The 17,578-nt window shown below is 38.3% G+C and overlaps 1 protein-coding gene across 5 annotated transcripts in view; it reads right to left on the bottom strand.

The window, feature by feature from the left end:
- Positions 1-17,578, bottom strand: part of ADAMTS6 (ADAM metallopeptidase with thrombospondin type 1 motif 6) — a 429,734-nt gene that overhangs the window by 164,958 nt on the left and 247,198 nt on the right. For all 5 annotated transcript variants that reach the window (XR_009491879.1, XR_009491881.1, XR_009491880.1 and 2 more), the window contains exons 22-23: positions 9,823-9,999; positions 6,772-6,928 (exon numbers count right to left, since the gene is read on the bottom strand). Coding sequence is in view for 1 of the 5 variants with exons in the window: in NM_001193016.1 (NP_001179945.1) it covers positions 6,772-6,928; positions 9,823-9,999 (334 nt within the window). In the remaining 4 variants the exon portion in view is untranslated. The remainder of the gene's footprint in view (positions 1-6,771; positions 6,929-9,822; positions 10,000-17,578) is intronic.

Raw genomic sequence — 17,578 nt, 5'->3', positions numbered from 1 at the left:
ATTTTGTGGTCTTCTGTTATACATCAAGAATCAGCCATAGGTACACACATGTCCCATCCCTCCTGAACCTCCCTCCCATCTCCCTCACCATTCCAGCCTTCTAGATTGTCACCATTGCCCTCTTTTTGATCCTTACCATATCTGCTTGAGTTCAAGCCTTCATCATCTCTAGCCTGGATTCTTAGCACAACTTTGTAACTCTTCTCCCACACAAAACTATCTTCCCTCTGCCCCTTTATACACCTGCCAGCCTAAGTATGTCACTCCCCAACTTCCTTCACTTGTTCCCAGAACTGATAGAGTCTTACCTTCCTTCCACTGCATCCAGGAACCCCCCAAACCAAGTCACTGTCTCTTTCTTTGCAGCCTCATCTCCACTGCCTGCTCATCTGCCTCCCTCTGCAGCCATACTGAACTATGTGTGACTCCACAGCTGTGACTGCACATACTCATCTTCTGCTAGGAATGCCCAGCATCTCAACATCTTCTCAGCCAACTATTCCACCTTTCAGTGCCCTACCCAGTGGTGCTTCTGCTGATACCCCCTTCCTCTGTGTACTCATGGGAGCTTCTGTCTACCCCTATTATCAGATCAGATCAGTCGCTCAGTCATGTCCGACTCTTTGCGACCCCACGAATTGCAGCATGCCAGGCCTCCCTGTCCATCACCAACTCCTGGAGTTCACTCAGACTCACGTCCATCGAGTCACTGATGCCATCCAGCCATCTCATCCTCTGTCGTCCCCTTCTTCACTTGCCCCCAATCCCTCCCAGCATCAGAGTCTTTTCCAATGAGTCAACTCTTCGCATGAGGTGGCCAAAGTACTGGAGTTTCAGCTTTAGCATCATTCCTTCCAAAGAAATCCCAGGGCTGATCTCCTTCAGAATGGACTGGTTGGATCTCCTTGCAGTCCAAGGGACTCTCAAGAGTCTTCTCCAACACCACAGTTCAAAAGCATCGATTCTTCGGCGCTCAGCATTTTTCACAGTCCAACTCTCACATCCATACATGACCACAGGAAAAACCATAGCCTTGACTAGACAGACCTTTGTTGGCAAAGTAATGTCTCTGCTTTTGAATATGCTATCTAGGTTGGTCATAACTTTCCTTCCAAGGAGTAAGCGTCTTTTAATTTCATGGCTGCAGTCACCATCTGTAGTGATTTTGGAGCCCAGAAAAATAAAGTCTGACACTGTTTCCACTGTTTCCCCATCTATTTCCCATGAAGTGGTGGGACCGTATGCCATGATCTTCGTTTTCTGAATGTTGAGCTTTAAGCCAACTTATTCACTCTCCACTTTCACTTTCATCAAGAGGCTTTTGAGTTCCTCTTTACTTTCTGCCATAAGGGTGGTGTCATCTGCATATCTGAGGTTACTGATATTTCTCCTGGCAATCTTGATTCCAGCTTGTGTTTCTTCCAGTCCAGCGTTTCTCATGATGTACTCTGCATATAAGTTAAATAAACAGGGTGACAATATACAGCCTTGACGAACTCGTTTCCTGTTTGGAACCAGTCTGTTGTTCCATGTCCAGTTCTAACTGTTGCTTCCTGACCTGCATACAAATTTCTCAAGAGGCAGATCAGGTGGTCTGGTATTCCCATCTCTTTCAGAATTTTCCACAGTTGATTGTGATCCACACAGTCAAAGGCTTTGGCATAGTCAATAAAGCAGAAATAGATGTTTTTCTGGAACTCTCTTGCTTTTTCCATGATCCAGCGGATGTTGGCAATTTGATCTCTGGTTCCTCTGCCTTTTCTAAAACCAGCTTGAACATCAGGAAGTTCATGGTTCACATACTGCTGAAGCCTGGCTTGGAGAATTTTGAGCATTACTTTACTAGCATGTGAGATGAGTGCAATTGTGTGGTAGTTTGAGCATTCTTTGGCATTGCCTTTCTTTGGGATTGGAATGAAAACTGACCTTTTCCAGTCCTGTGGCCACTGCTGAGTTTTTCAAATTTGCTGGCATATTGAGTGCAGCACTTTCACAGCATCATCTTTCAGGATTTGGAATAGCTCAACTGGAATTCCATCACATCCACTAGCTTTGTTCGTACTGATGCTTTCTAAGGCCCACTTGACTTCACATTCCAGGATGTCTGGCTCTAGGTCAGTGATCACACCATCGTGATTATCTGGGTCGTGAAGATCTTTTTTGTATTCTTGCCATCTCTTCTTAATATCTTCTGCTTCTTTTAGGTCCATACCATTTCTGTCCTTTATCGAGCCCATCTTTGCATGAAATATACTCTTGGTATCTCTAATTTTCTTGAAGAGATCGCTAGTCTTTCCCATTCTGTTGTTTTCCTCTATTTCTTTGCATTGATCGCTGAGGAAGGCTTTCTTATCTCTTCTTGCTATTCTTTGGAACTCTGCATTCAGATGCTTATATCTTTCCTTTTCTCCTTTGCTTTTCGCTTCTCTTCTTTTCACAGCTATTTGTAAGGCCTCCCCAGACAGCCATTTTGCTTTTTTGCATTTCTTTTCTATGGGAATGGTCTTGATCCCTGTCTCCTGTACAATGTCACGAACCTCATTCCATAGTTCATCAGGCACTCTTATCTATCAGATCTAGTCCCTTAATCTATTTCTCACTTCCACTGTATAATCATAAGGGATTTGATTTAGGTCATACCTGAATGGTCTAGTGGTTTTCCCTACTTTCTTCAATTTCACTCTGAATTTGGCAATATGGAGTTCATGGTCTGAGCCACAGTTAGCTCCTGGTCTTGTTTTTGCTGACTGTATAGAGCTTCTCCATCTTTGGCTGCAAAGAATATAATCAATCTGATTTTGGTGTTGACCATCTGGTGATGTCCATGTACTGGCCATATGGTGAAAACTATTTGTTTGCATGCTGTCACCCCTACTAAACTGTGCTTCCTTTGAGGAGAGGAATCTTTTGTAGTCTCAGTGGCTGGCACATGGTAGGCATGTTTGCAAATTAAATGAATTTATTGGTTGGATGAATGGAAAGCACATTATTTAAACACCATCACTTAACAAATGGACAGATAGATTTCTATGTGATAAGGCAAGTTCAGTAAAATGTTAATGGTAGAATCTAGATGGTGGATGTTCATTATAAACTTCTTTCAACTTTGCTGTATGTTTGAAAGTTTTTATTATTTTAAAATAAGATAACAGAAGGAGAACCATCTCCTAAACTTCAGTAGTTGAAATAATAATCAAGATTCTATCAGTGGTTCATGTCACCCATAGAGATCCCAATGAAAGATGGTCTTTTAGTTCCCAAGAGATCTTCCTCAGTCCTACTCTGTCTTGCTTGGAGTAGAGATGAACTAGCTTCTCAGTAGTCCTCTTTTCCAAGAAACAAGGGAACCTGACTCTGGTAGAAAAAAGCAGTCCTCTTTTACCTCCTGCGTTAACCAGAACTTGACCTGGTTAACCTTCCCCCACAATTGGACCTTCCTCCCAGTTTCCCCTTTGTAAGAGCTACGTCCTCTCTCCTTATCTGATTTCCAGAAACTGTATCAGTTCACGCTCACATTACTTTCATGTAAGAGCCTTTTCTCTTTTGAAATCCATATTATCTGCCCATTTCATATCTCTATGGATGATAAGTTATGACTTAAATCAACTGTTACATCTGTATTTTGCCAACTACAGATTACAACTGGGTCACAGACCATTTAAGTCTATGAAGCTTGCCTTGATCCAAACATTAAAGTTATCAGCCACTTACGTGAGCACTCTTAGCATTTGTGTAAATGGCTCCACATAACACATTCCATCTTGCTTTTTTTTTTTTTTAAAGAAGTATCTTCCCTGTAAGACTATGAACTTACAAGAGTATTTGAATTTCCATAATAAATGGCAGAGGCTGGCCACAGCAAGCATTCAATAAGTAGCTTCTTATGTAATGAACAGATAGTTTCAGACATTTTAATATACTCAATATATATGCTATTGGGAAGCTAAGGAGAACACAAAACAAGTTACAACAGCTATATTATTTCTACTTTAATTCTAATTTTATCCTGTCTTAAATGAGTCAACAGCTTTAGGGAATAACAATTTGAAGATTAGTCATACTTTGCAGGATTAATAATTTCCTAAAAGTTTCTTCCTTTACTGAGAAGGCTAAAGATATTGTCCTAACTGCATACTTCAGATTATGATGATCAAAAGGTAATTTGGCCAGACAGAAATAACTATGAAGTATTTTTCCAAACAATCCAAGAAATATTGGATTAAACCTATCCATTTTAAGAGAATCTTTTTCAGGCAGAAATAAGTACGGTTGCAAAAGATATTCCGCTCACTATAAAAACAGCTTTACATCTCCAGCTGCAAAGTTTATGTACGATAATTATCCACTGTAGAGAACTGTTTGGAGAAATTACTAAAATGGTCTAAAATAAAGTTATAAATATAACTTCAACATACATTATTGTGGGCATGTCAAAAAGCCAGGTCTTTCAACAATTATTAAGCCTTAATCCTTTGATGCTGAAGCTGAAACTCCAGTACTTTGGCCTCCTCATGCGAAGAGTTGACTCACTGGAAAAGACTCTGATGCTGGGAGGGATTGGGGGCAGGAGGAGAAGGGGACGACAGAGGATGAGATGGCTGGATGGCATCACTGACTTGAGGGACATGAGTCTCAGTGAATTCTGGAAGTTGGTGATGGACAGGGAGGCCTGGCGTGCTGCGATTCATGGGGTCGCAAAGAGTCGGACACGACTGAGCAACTGAACTGAACTGAACTGAACTGAATCCTTTGACAGTCATGCCAGAAGTCTCTGTACTTCATAATCAGAAGCTCTGTTTTCATGTTAAAATTCTTGATTTTATGAGTAAATTACAAACAGCATACAAATGTAGTTGAAAATGATATGCCCTAGGGCTCTTCCAAATCTTTGTTCAAATCGTGATTCTTTTGTAATGTGGGTAAGTTACTCTCTCTGTGCCTTAGTTTCTTCATCAGTAATACCAACTCTCAAAAGGTTGTTATCATGATTATATAATACATATAGATATTTATGTACATGAGATATATATAATGGATAATAAATATAAAGGGCCTAACATAATACCCAACATACTTTACTGTGATAGTTATATCCTCTCTTCCACCTTAATATTTTATCTTTCAACTCTGAAAAACAGACTCCCAAACCCACATGAACTGATTGATTGCCAATAATTTACAATAGATGAAGACTTGTTTGCTGCAAGGCTTAAAGAAATCTTTAAATTTCATATTATTTAAGGAAAATAGTTTTGCTATGAAAAGTACTTCTGTTTGTCATAGATTTTTGAGCCCTTCTCAAGAGAAGGAAAGCTAGATTTATAGAACATCCCTTACCAAAGGGAAAAAAGGAGATGGTATTACAGCCAGAGATTCTGCAAATTAAAATTGTGATTTTTAATTAACATAGGGTACAGCTATACTTCTTCGAAACAGTAAACTATACAGTAAGTACACTGTATTGAGCCACTAGGGAGGTTCTGAGTGGCTCAGATGGTAAAGAATCTGCCCGGAATGCAGAAGACCCGGGTTTGATCCCTGGGTTGGGAAGATCCCCTGGAGAAGGAAATGGCACCCCACTCCGGTATCCTTGCCTAGATACTTCCATGGACAGAGGAGCCTGGAGGGCTACAGTCCATGAGGTCACAGAGTCGGACATGACTGAGTGACTAACACTTTCACATTTCATACTGCTCAGATAAGAAATGGGCCACTTGCAAAGATGCAAGTTTTCTGCATCTTGTCATGCAAGATGCTTGCTCTTCCTAAAATGAAATTCCTCATGGAAATATTGAAAAATAAGATTAAAAAATGTCCCTCAAACTAGATAGATTTTATCAAAAGGTACAATCTCTTTTTAATAGATTACCATATCATTTTCATTTGATAAGTATTAACAAATTATAGTCAGCATAGCTCTTTATCTTTTTGTTTTTTTAAGTAGAGTCCTATAGCTGGGTTTCTTACGTAATTAAAATTCATGGCTTCAGATGTTTATATATGAGATGACAGTCTGAACTTCCTGACTATGCCACAGTTGTCTCTGTACTCTCCAGTTTCTGTGATACTGCCTTGCACATAGTAGCATTCAGGAGATTTCAAATGGATGCTTGATTGAATAAACAAAGTACATTCATTTAAATACAATATAAGAAATTTCAGAATTTGGATGGGTATCTGCTGTTAATACAGAGACTTCCCCATATGTAACAGAAAATTTTCAGAGTCTGAAGACATTGTCCTCCTATATAAACAGCTATACAATAACATTCTTTTATTTTTCTTCAATGAGAAAATTAGTATTTGAAACCTAAGAAGTTCCAAACATATGCTTTCATTATATCTATAACAAGCATGGATTTTAACCTTTCCAATAGCAGAAATCCATTGTTATAGCCAAAAAGAAACAGAAGTTTTTACTTTCAAGCTTGGTTCATTAGAAATCACAAGTCAAACATAAAATGCTATGTTGGACAGAACTTTAGAGATTATCTCCATTCCAGTCTTTCATTGTATAGATAAGTAAACTCAGCTCCAGAAATGTTAAGTGACTTAATAAGGTCATACAGATAGTGGGAGAGTCTGGAAAAAAAACACAACTTAGGTTTCCTGATTATATATCCAGTACATGTGTAGCTTTCACAAATGCTATATGCAAACACACTACAACAGTGGTTTTATGGGGCTCTTTGAACCCTGTAAATCAATACAGTTGAATCACTGAGACTACAGTCCTCTCACCATCTGTACTGGAGGTCCTGGGGAACTTACCTTCAGTACTGGAAATGGGGGTACTGTCACATTTGCTTTCACACTGCTGCATTGATGGAGGTCGACTAGTTTCTGGACAGTCACTTGATGCCTGTCCGGTGTAGGAAAGACATTGCACAGTCCGCATTTGCTGTCCAAGGCCACACTGAGCAGAACACTAAACCAAAAGACAAGGAGAGACAAAATGCTGTTCTCAACAATTTTCAGGAGACAAAATAGATACTATGTCATTTCAAATACTATACATATTAGCTTTTAAAGCCCATATGTATTTCGGTCAATACTGAAATCAGATTGATTATATTCTTTGCAGCCAAAGATGGAGACGCTCTAAACAGTCAGACTGAACTGAACTGAACTGAATCCAATGGTCTCCCCACAAACTAGGGGTCAGAGATCCCCAAATCATGAAGGTGTTCCTCAAACAAATGGAATAGGGAAAAAAAACCCTGTATTTCACTCCCCCCACACCTTGTACAGTCAACCATCAGTAAATATTCCTTTAACAGTTGAAAAAAAAAAAAAATAAAGCCCATATGTAGTTAATCTTGGGGAGGTATATGATTAAATCATTCTATTACAGCATTGGTTTGGAAACTCAAGGATCGTGTCATTACCCTAGAATATAGAAGTAATATAGTTTCCAGAAGACAACGGATGGAGATTTCTTGGGCTGTGATTCCAACAGTGCCAATCAGTGCCAGTGAAGTTAAACAAGAGTATAATGAGAAAATACCTGTGAGGAAGTAAAATAGTCAGAGATTCTATTGCTCCCTATTTATTAAAGACTTGTGGGAAGACAACTCAGTGGTCTACTGGAGTGCTCTGAATCTGATTAAAATATTAGTTCAGTCTAACAGCAGTGACCATTGAGGGCCCTGGTGATGAGACCAGTTTGAAAAAAAAAAGACAGTAAATAAGTACCTTGAGTTTTGTAAAGTATGCAGATCTGAGACAAATCTGAGAAGAGGTCTGTAGGTAGCCAGTTAGCATGTCTCCCTTTCCTTCTTCATCTACCCGGGATTCAATTACTTTAGAACTGAAGTGCTCTCTGGGCCTGATCAGCTATCCTGGCTGAAGAGTGAAGCTGTGGTCTATTTTCGGGGCCTGCCACTCAGAATACTGGAAAGCCTGTGAGATTTGGGATCAAGGAGATGAGGAGCTACTTGTGCAAAGACAGGTGATGGTGATATTTACAAGGTAAATAGACCGAGGCCCTGCTGGATTAATTTGCAAAAACTCTCAAGGCACTTATAGGACTTGCCAGGATATTCGCAGATACTTTTATTTTTAACTTTCTAAATACAGAATGATGAATAAATGCACCATAAAGATGTAATAAAGCATCTTTGAAAGGTATTTTCACTGGTTAATTTCAATTTTAGGAAACTGAATAGAAAATAGAGAGGAGAAGAAAAGGACTTGACAACATTTAAAAGAATAATCTCAAACGGATTTGTTGGTGAAATTATTAACATGAAAAAACTTCTACATGACCTTTATGTAACAGTACATTGCAACAAAGAATATATAAGAAAGGAAATTCCTATCTAATTTAAATAAAAATCAAAAGAGTATGTCTGCACTGATTCTTTAATAGCAGAATATCAATTCTAAATTGTGAAACTATCACATGTCTACAGATAAACACTTAACTGCATTTGATTCTTACTTAAGCTTATGATGTATATTCCAGTTGAGCACTTTGTAAATTAAACTAAACATCATTATATGAAAGAACATTATTAACTACTTGTTAGACAAATGCAAATGTTAATTATTTTATGGTCATACTTCTTTTATTTCCCCACAAGGCTGAGCACAGACCAAGAATATTTATTTGCCTTAATGGAGACTGAAAATCTTTGCCCACTCCCCAAAGAGGTCTGTAGATATAGCTACACTCTAGCAATAATGCATTTTGGCCACAGTTTTGGTAATTCTATGAAATGCCATTCCTACTAAGTAATGGAAGGCCCAGAGCACAGATAAAATCATGCTGGTGTAGTTATATGCCACTATGATTTACCTGAGCTCTCAGATATTAGAAAATAACTAGCTACAAAGTTAATTGTAAAACCACAGGAAAAGGGCATTGATTCACTAGAAATTTACTTTCTGGAGCATTATTTTTTAATATAACCTAAATAGGTTTCCTTTTCAACTTTCAAAAGAACAATATTTAATTTGCCTTCTATTCAAATATATCAATTTGCTTTCAAAGGATTTAAGGGGACCTTAAGCAAGATAACATAATTTAAAACTGAGAAAGAAGAAAATAGGAATTGGAAGATAAAATATAAATGAATCCAATCAATATAAAAATACAGGGACTTCCCTGGTAGTACAGTGGATAGGACTCTGCCTGCCAGTACAGAGGACATGGGTTCGATTCCTGGTCCAGGAAGATCCCACATGCTGTGGAGCAACTAAGCTCGTGTGCCACAACTACTGAGCCCGAGTGCTACAACTACTGAAGCCTTCGTGCCTGGAGCCTATGCTCTGCAACGAGAGAAGCCACAGCAGTGAGAAGCCCTTGCACCAAAATGAAGAGTAGCGCCTGCTCACCCCAACTAAAGAAAGGCTGCTCACAGCAATGAAGACCCAGCGCAGCCATTAAAAAATAAAAAAAGATAAAACCTAATTAAGATCCTTACATGTTTTCTGTGAGGTTAAGAGGATTTATTTTCTTAGTGTGAAAATTAAGAAAATGGTGTTAACTGATTTGTTCTTGAAATAGTTGAGAGAGTTGGCAACAGAAGCCAAAGTTCTGGTAGCCTGTTCAAATCTCTGATCATCTAGATTATTTCTCTTTAAGTTAAAATGTTAGAATCCAAGAAGTAGGTGAATGTGGGAAGTGTGTAGCTGTGGGAGAAACATGGCTCAGTGTCTGCATGTGACTGCTGCCGCCTGTGCACTTTTCACATTCCCATCTCATCCCTAGGTCTGTGTGCTGCTACTCATGTCGTGAGCCCCTATAATGACCCAATCAGGAACCTCAAGTGTCTCAAGGTGCTGCTTCAGCAGGGGCCCATAGTCCAACTGCCTTACCTGGCCCCAGTCTCCTGTCACCCAGCGAGGAGGAGGGCAGCGGCCCAAACTGCAGCGGATGCGGACAGGGGGTTTGCTCTCCTCGGAACACTGTGTTGCTGGGAATGTTTTAGAAAGGTCACTGCTCTTGCACAGAACAATCCGATGCTTGAATCCTGGACCACATTTGGGAGTGCACTGTAAATAAAACAAATACTAATGAATAACGATAGTCTAAACATAGAGAAAGATTTGAGGAAAATCTTTCTCCAACTAAATGTGTATTTGAGTAAACAACATACACATGTACTAAATCTTAAGCAAAGTCTCAACAGATACGAAAGTTCCTTAAGTTTTTGAATAGAAGAACTTCTATCTTTTGCCCTAAGGTCTTTAAGAGCTAAATCCAGAGTTTGCTTTTCTTGGCAGCTTATCTTCTTTTATTGTGTGTAGGTTTATTCCTTTTGACTCTTCCCTATCCTTGGCCATATTCAGTTGTGGTAAGATAATATTGATTTTTGGAATGCGGAATCCTTGGTTTCTTTTGATAGTCCCCTGGACTGCAAGGGGGACCAACCAGTCCATCCTAAAGGAGATCAGTCCTGAGTGTTCATTGGAAGGAATGATGTTGAAGCTGAAACTCCAATACTTTGGCCACTTGATGTGAAGAACTGACTCACTGGAAAAGATCCTGATGCTGGGAAAGACTGAAGGTGGGAGGAGAAGGGGACAACAGAGGATGAAATGGTTGGATGGCATCACTGACTCAATGGACATGGGTTTGGGTTGGTGATGGACAGGGAGGCCTGGTGTGCTGCACTCCATGAGGTTGCAAAGAGTTGGACACAACTGAGTGACTGAACTGAACTGAGGTGTAGTCTTCTGAAAAAAATTCTTATGGGTACTAGTAGGCCATGAGAAATTACCTTTGTGAAGCAAGCTAAGGTTTGATTTAGATGTGTACAGGTGGCCCTCAGTATCAGCAGGGGACAATTTCAGGACCGTGGAGGACACCAAAACCTGTTGATGATCAAGTCCCTTGTATAAAATGACAGTATTTGCATATAACCTACACACATCCTCCTGTGAACTTTAGATCATCTTTAAATTACTTATGATACCTAATACAATATAAACACTATGCAAATAGGTACCAGTGCGGCAAATTCACGTTTTACTTTTTGGAACTTTCTGGAATTTTTTTCCCAAATATTTTTGATCTTCGGTTGGTTGAATCTGTGGATGTGGAACCCAGAGATATAGCAGGCCAAATGTACTCTTAGTATGCGGTAGCTAAGAATACATGATCACAGGTAAAGATTTATTGCACAGAGAATCTCTGGATTCTTCCTTGTCCATCAGTTAAACATAAGGAATTTGACGATTCTTCAGTTGGACCAGTAAGCTCTTCACACTGAGGAAAAGATCCTTCTTCCTGTCACAAAGTCTATTATTTACCTCTTTTTGAAGTTAATTGGAGTGCTCTAGAGTTACTGTTCAGGAGTTACCTACTCAATGTGGTGGCTGACTGAAGTCCTCCAGCTTTTCCCCCTGAACATCTGAACCTTTCCTTAAAATCTATACTTCTCAGTGAAGTGAGACCCTTACCCACAATATTTTGAAGCCCTGTTTCTACATCTTTCATTCAAAAACTACTACCAAATTTCCCACAGGAACTACACTAGACTATAGTGTAGTGTAGACTGTAGGGGGAGAGGAGACCTAAGAATGAATAAGTCAATGAAGGAGCTCACGGTTTTAATGCAGGAGATAGACATGTGAACATAAGAATAAGTAACATTACAGAGAATGTAAGAATATATAAATTCTTGTGCCCCTAGTCATCATCTGCCTATTTTATGATTATGAATTCATATATCCTCTCATTCCTATCAGACTATAAGCTTAAAATAATTTCATCTCTGCTTCATCTTCATATACAACCTCACCCTATCTATCCTCAGGATCCAACAGAGGACTTTGAGAATGCACTCAATAAAGATATTTGGAAATATCTTCAAAATATAAATATATTTGCAAAGATAATGGTTTTGATTTATTTTTAGGTAAATCAAGACCTACTAGCTGTGGGATGAGAATGTCTTAAGGAACAATGTACACTCTCCTGAGTGGCTTTGTCAGGGGCAATCTTGAACTGGTGACATGTCATAGAGAGAAAGAAAAATAATACAAATTTTTCATGTGTAAATCAAGGACCCACAAACACTCTTCATCACAATGAATGTAGTAACAGAGTGCATTTCCTCTAACTTAGAAAACATTTAATTAAGATACAGTTGAAGGAGAATAACATCCAGTTTTTTCCAATATGGTTCCAGAAAAGGCTTTAGTTAGGGATTTAGAGGTCAAGAGAGAAATTCCTGATCCCTCTTATTATGTTTTACAGCCAAGTCAACATCCTTCTATCCAGCTGCAGCTTCATTCTACCCATATAATCAATCACTAGGTCCTATTAACCGAAGTCCTAAACCTCTTTCACATTTGTTGATTTCTGTCTGTCTCCATTGCCACTAACCCTCCTACCAACAAACATCACTTCTTGCATGTAATATTGCAATGACTTTCTAACAGGTCTCCTGTTTCTTGCTCTTGTCTTACTTCAATCCACTCTCTAAAGGACATATCTGATTATGTTCTATTTTGATTTTTAAAAAAAATCATACAGTGGTCTTCAAGACATAAACTCAAACTCTTTAAATATGCTTACTATACACTGATAGGAAGGCTCTGCTTACCTTTCCAGATTCACTTCAATAGGCATAAAGCTAATGCTGCTGCTGCTACTACTATGACTGTGTGTGTGTGTGTGTGTGTTCAGTTGTGTCAGACTCTTTGTAACCTCATGGACTGCAGCCTGCCAGGCTCTTCTGTCCATGGAAGTTTTCAGGCAAGAATACTGGAGTGGGTTGCCATTTCCTACTCCAAGGGAATCCTCCTGACGCAGGGTTCAAACCTGAGTCTCCTTCATCTCCTGCATTGGCAGGCGGTTTCTTTACCACTGAGCCACATGGGGAGACTTACTCCTATGACTACTGCTGCTATTAATAACGGTAATTATGATAGCAGCCACCATTTAATAAATACTCTCGATATTAATGGCTTCCCTAGTAGCTCAGCTGGTAAAGAATTTGATTGCAATGCAGGAGACCCTGGTTCAATTTCTGGGTTGGGAAGATCCAATGGAGAAGGGATAGGCATCAAGTGCTGTGCTAAGTGCTGTAATTCACAAAGTTCTCACAAAAATCCTGTGAGATGACAATTATGTTTAAAAGGAAGAAACAACCTTAGGGTAAGTGGTTGGTACAAAGACATGCAGCGATTAAATGGCAGACCTAATGTTAACACCTACTGAGTGTTTCCTGGATGTCAGACCCTACATCATGAACTTTGTATATATTATCTCATTTAATCCTCACCACAACCGTGTTACTTTATATGTCAAGAAACTAAGACACACAACACTATCTTGCAATCATGCATTCTGTAGAATGAATAGAACCCTGATTTGAGTCTCTTGAGCTTGCCCCACTTGTGTTTGGTCCTCTTGACTTCACACAAGTTTCTTCTACCATTTATCAGTGTTAGAAGACACAGCCTTAGAGAATTTCTGTCACTCTCTTAATGTTTAATATTATTATTGATAATGATAATCCTACTGCTTTATATTCCACTAGAGTTTCACAGTTCACAAAATACGTTCAATACATTATTCTCATATATATTTTTGAGCCTTTTACAGGAAGCTTAAACAACTTAATTGAGGTTAAACAGATAGCAAATTGTAGAGCTGGAACTAAATTCTAAGGCTTCCGGTCTAATCCATACTTTAGCTCTTAGCATTCATAGAAACAAAGTCTCATGAATACATGAGTATTAATTATTATAAAAATAAATGAGGTGAAGTACAAAAGGACAGAGGGGTACTTCAGACTTTAGGGATAAGAGCAGAGACATATAGGATATATCAGGAATTCCGATTCGTATTTAGTATTCAGTTTAGTGTTCAGTCATTATTTTGAGGCTATGATTAATTTTCTATATTGGGAAAATTTATTGAAAAATGTACTCAAGACTTTCTCTCTCTTCATATTTTAAAAGCATATGTATATATATTAAAGCCTCAGATAAAAGAATGTCTATATGGGTATAACTAAGTCACTCAGCTGTATAGCAGAGATCTGCACAAAACTGTTAATCAATGATACTTCAATTAAAAACTAAAGTTAATTAAAGCCTGGGACATAAGTCTCTTGTTTATTCTAATATCTTTTTACAGTAGCAAGAAGCTTCTGCTCTTATTTGAACACTGTAGTGATATCTAGCAGTCTTCCCTAAGAGCCTGTGCCAAAGTCCTGTTTACAATTAGGGGAAGCAGACAATGCAAAGACAGATGATTCTTTCATTTGTGTCTGAGAAGCCCCCAGGGAACCAAAGACAAAAGGAAACAAATGAGATCGATGACAATAGGGAGAAGAATAAAGCGAGAAAGCAACACTGAAATTTATTAAGTGTTCTAAGCCCTTTGCATACCATAATCTACCTAATCTTCACAGAAACCTCACAAAGTGCTGTTTTCACACTCATTTTACTAGTGGGAAGCTGAAGTATTGAGTAGTGCAGATAAATTCACATGGCAGTTTTGAAAAAGATAACGATCTGAAAGATAAATGTACAAATCCTCTGTGGGACAATGTGAAGTTACATGCAAAGCTTAACATACAACATCTTCTATTGAGACAAGAAATAATTTTAGAGAATTATAGCCCAAGCTCCACTAAATAAGCCATAGATATTCTATCCTATAGCACTGGAAATAAAGAGATAATCAATTGGATTCTCAAAATAGTGAATGACTGAGAACTACATTAAGATTCAATGAATACAATGGCCCCAAGCCCTGAAGATCTAGCCATGAATATTACATGTCTATAGTCATAATCTCAACTCTTCTAGAGGGTGATTATAAAATTAAGTGTTTAAAAATTGCTTGTAAAAAATAATAAAGGCACAAGGATGTCACTTAGACTAGCTTAGATTTAAGTAGGGCTTCATCCTGCAAATTCTTCTGATCTTATGTCAGCGATGCTCAAGCAGAGACATCCCTCAGCTTGTTTTTATTTTTACTTTCTGCCTCTTCTTTCTTTAAGCTACATTTCATCTTCTCCTCTCTAGCCTTCTGATGAATAAAGATGTTTATCTATCTGACAGCCTCAGTTTTATTTAGTTACCCCCCAAAATAAGAAATCCTAGAAAATCAAGAGTAACCATGATTATGCATATGATTAGTAGGCAGTAAATTAATCATGAATGATTCAGAGCATTTTTTAGAGACAATATTAGTCTATACTCATGTAAAGGGCATATTTTTGCACATTTTTTGAGTATGCAGTAAAATTCATTAGAAATAATTAGAAACTGAATACTTAGTTCAGTAATAAAGTAATTTTTTAGACTAAAGTCTAGTTATAAATATCAAAATCCATTCAATTCATTCTTATAATAGCTGGACGGAAGGTAATTCAGTGGAGAATGATTCTTTAGTAAACTTATTTCTCACTATTTCTCCTTATTGCAGATAAATATCTTTCTTCTTTTATTCATATATTCAGAATCTCACAATTATTTAAAATCTGATCAGACCATTTATTTTTTGTTCTCATCTCAGTTGAATATAGATGGTGATTTTTACAAGAGATACATTCGTACTTCAGTTTAACATTTTACGATTAAGAAGCAAAAACACATTTTGCAGAAAAAATTTTGAAACCACACCAGGGAAAATAATTTGGCTCTCACTTATAAAGGATAGAAACATTAACATTTGGGCATTAGACTGAATTCTCTCTGGATAAGTGGGTTTAATTTACTTAGTTATGGCACCAGAGTAGAACCTAGGAGTAAACACCGTGATAGCACAAGTATCTACTAAAACAAAGAATGACTTGGAGGTAGATTTCCCCCCACCCCCATCCTTCTTAAGTAATGCTACCTAAATGTAAACCCCATAAAGTCAATTGAGTATGATGCCAGTCATCCACTTGTGGAAGAATAAGTACAAGAAACAGACCTTTTTCAATGGGTACTCTGTGGGAGTCAAAAGAAACCATTCTTATACATCAAAAGAATGGCTAAGGATTGCTGGAGCCCATCCACAGCACACAGCAATGCTTTCAGAGAAACACGCCAAGAGAGGGCAAAAACAGAAAGCCATTTAAGTCCAACATAGCATGGGTGATCCCAGGAGTGAGGCTAGATTGTAGGAAATGGGAAAGCCATAGCTTCATTAGTTCCACAAAAGACTGCAGAAAAGTCATTTTCCACGAAGGTAATTTGGCTGAATTTTTTTTTTTTTTTTTCCGCCATAAGCATGGGGTGGGATTCACTGATGGGGAAAATAGTTCCTGGCTTTGCAACAATGGAAATTTTATGTGAGAGCAGCCGGCAAAGAAAGAAAAAGGTCAGAGGGTACATTCCTCTTACTGCAACATGTTTTCACCAGTTGAACCTCACCCTTGTGATTAGCAGAGCTCAGACAGCTGATAGTTGGAAGTGGGAAGGGGGCAGAAAGAGCAGGAAAGTTTTCATGGGTGTGTCAGAAAGATATTGTGTGAAATTATCTTTGCAAAAGTAAAGTGAAAGAGACTGAACACTGCCTGCTCTTCTGCTGGGACCCCCTCTTTTCATTAGTGGGAGATGTTACATTCCTCTGGGAAGATCAGGCTCCTTGTTCTCACTTTGTTCTCCATAGCTACTCAAACATTTTTTCACTTACTGTTATTTACTTTTACTTATTTTTAATTCATCTAGAGAAGAGTAGGTTTTGTGGTAAAGGGAAGTGGAAGAGTGAGAGTACACCTTCTCCTTTGGAAAATACACAGGAGAGACTGAATGGGGCAAAAATCATCTCTCCTCCAGAACAAGAGATCAACATGATGATATTGATGATGTTAACTAGAATCTTTGAGATGGTAATGGCAGGATTTCCTGACTCATGCTTACCCCAGAATAGTTTTCCTGCATTGCCTGTAGAGAGACAATAGCCCACTAATTTTTTTTGGAGGGGGTGGGGGTGGGTGGGGCGGTGATAGTCCCAACATGTGTACTCCATGCCCTTGGCTCTACTTCTCTACCCTAGGCTTTGACTCAGCCATCTTAAAGAGATAGCAGACATGTGATTAGAAGTCCCCTTCACTTACATATATTTCTTCAGGCAGTTTCCAGGAGTGCCTAACAGCCTCATAGAACCATTTGAGCAAGTCACTTATAAGACTGGAGAGATGAGAATCGAAATGCTAAGAGTAGGGTAATTACAACCTACATGAGGTTGAATTAGGAAGAAAATCTTAAAATGGTATTTGAAATGGAAATATGCAGTAGTTTACACAATCTATTTTTTAAGGTGATAATATTTGGTGTTTTATGTTAAAATAAAAATATAATAACAAAGAAAAATGTAGGTGCAGAGACCAATGTGAAGTGAGTCTGCACATGAGAAGGTTTTGCTGTTTTAGTGATTGGCAGAAGTTTTTTTCTAGTTTTTGAACTTGTCTGTTTTTCTCTACTTTTTGCAGAAGAATGATGTGGTATAAAGTTCTGTATTCAAGCCTTTAACCTATCACTACTTTTTCAATCTTATCTTCCATTTATTCTTTAAAACAAATCCTTTCCTCCCACCCTACTTTCACCACATATTCTTTGTATTTTTGTTCAGTTGTTTCTCTTATCAGGAATACTTCTCCAGTTTCTCAGTTCTCTT

This window comes from Bos taurus, chromosome 20, assembly GCF_002263795.3.
Source record: "Bos taurus isolate L1 Dominette 01449 registration number 42190680 breed Hereford chromosome 20, ARS-UCD2.0, whole genome shotgun sequence".
Classification (NCBI taxonomy): Eukaryota; Metazoa; Chordata; class Mammalia; order Artiodactyla; family Bovidae; genus Bos; species Bos taurus.
The sequence above is the reverse complement of the archived record's forward strand: the minus strand, read 5'-3'. Positions and strand labels throughout refer to the sequence as shown.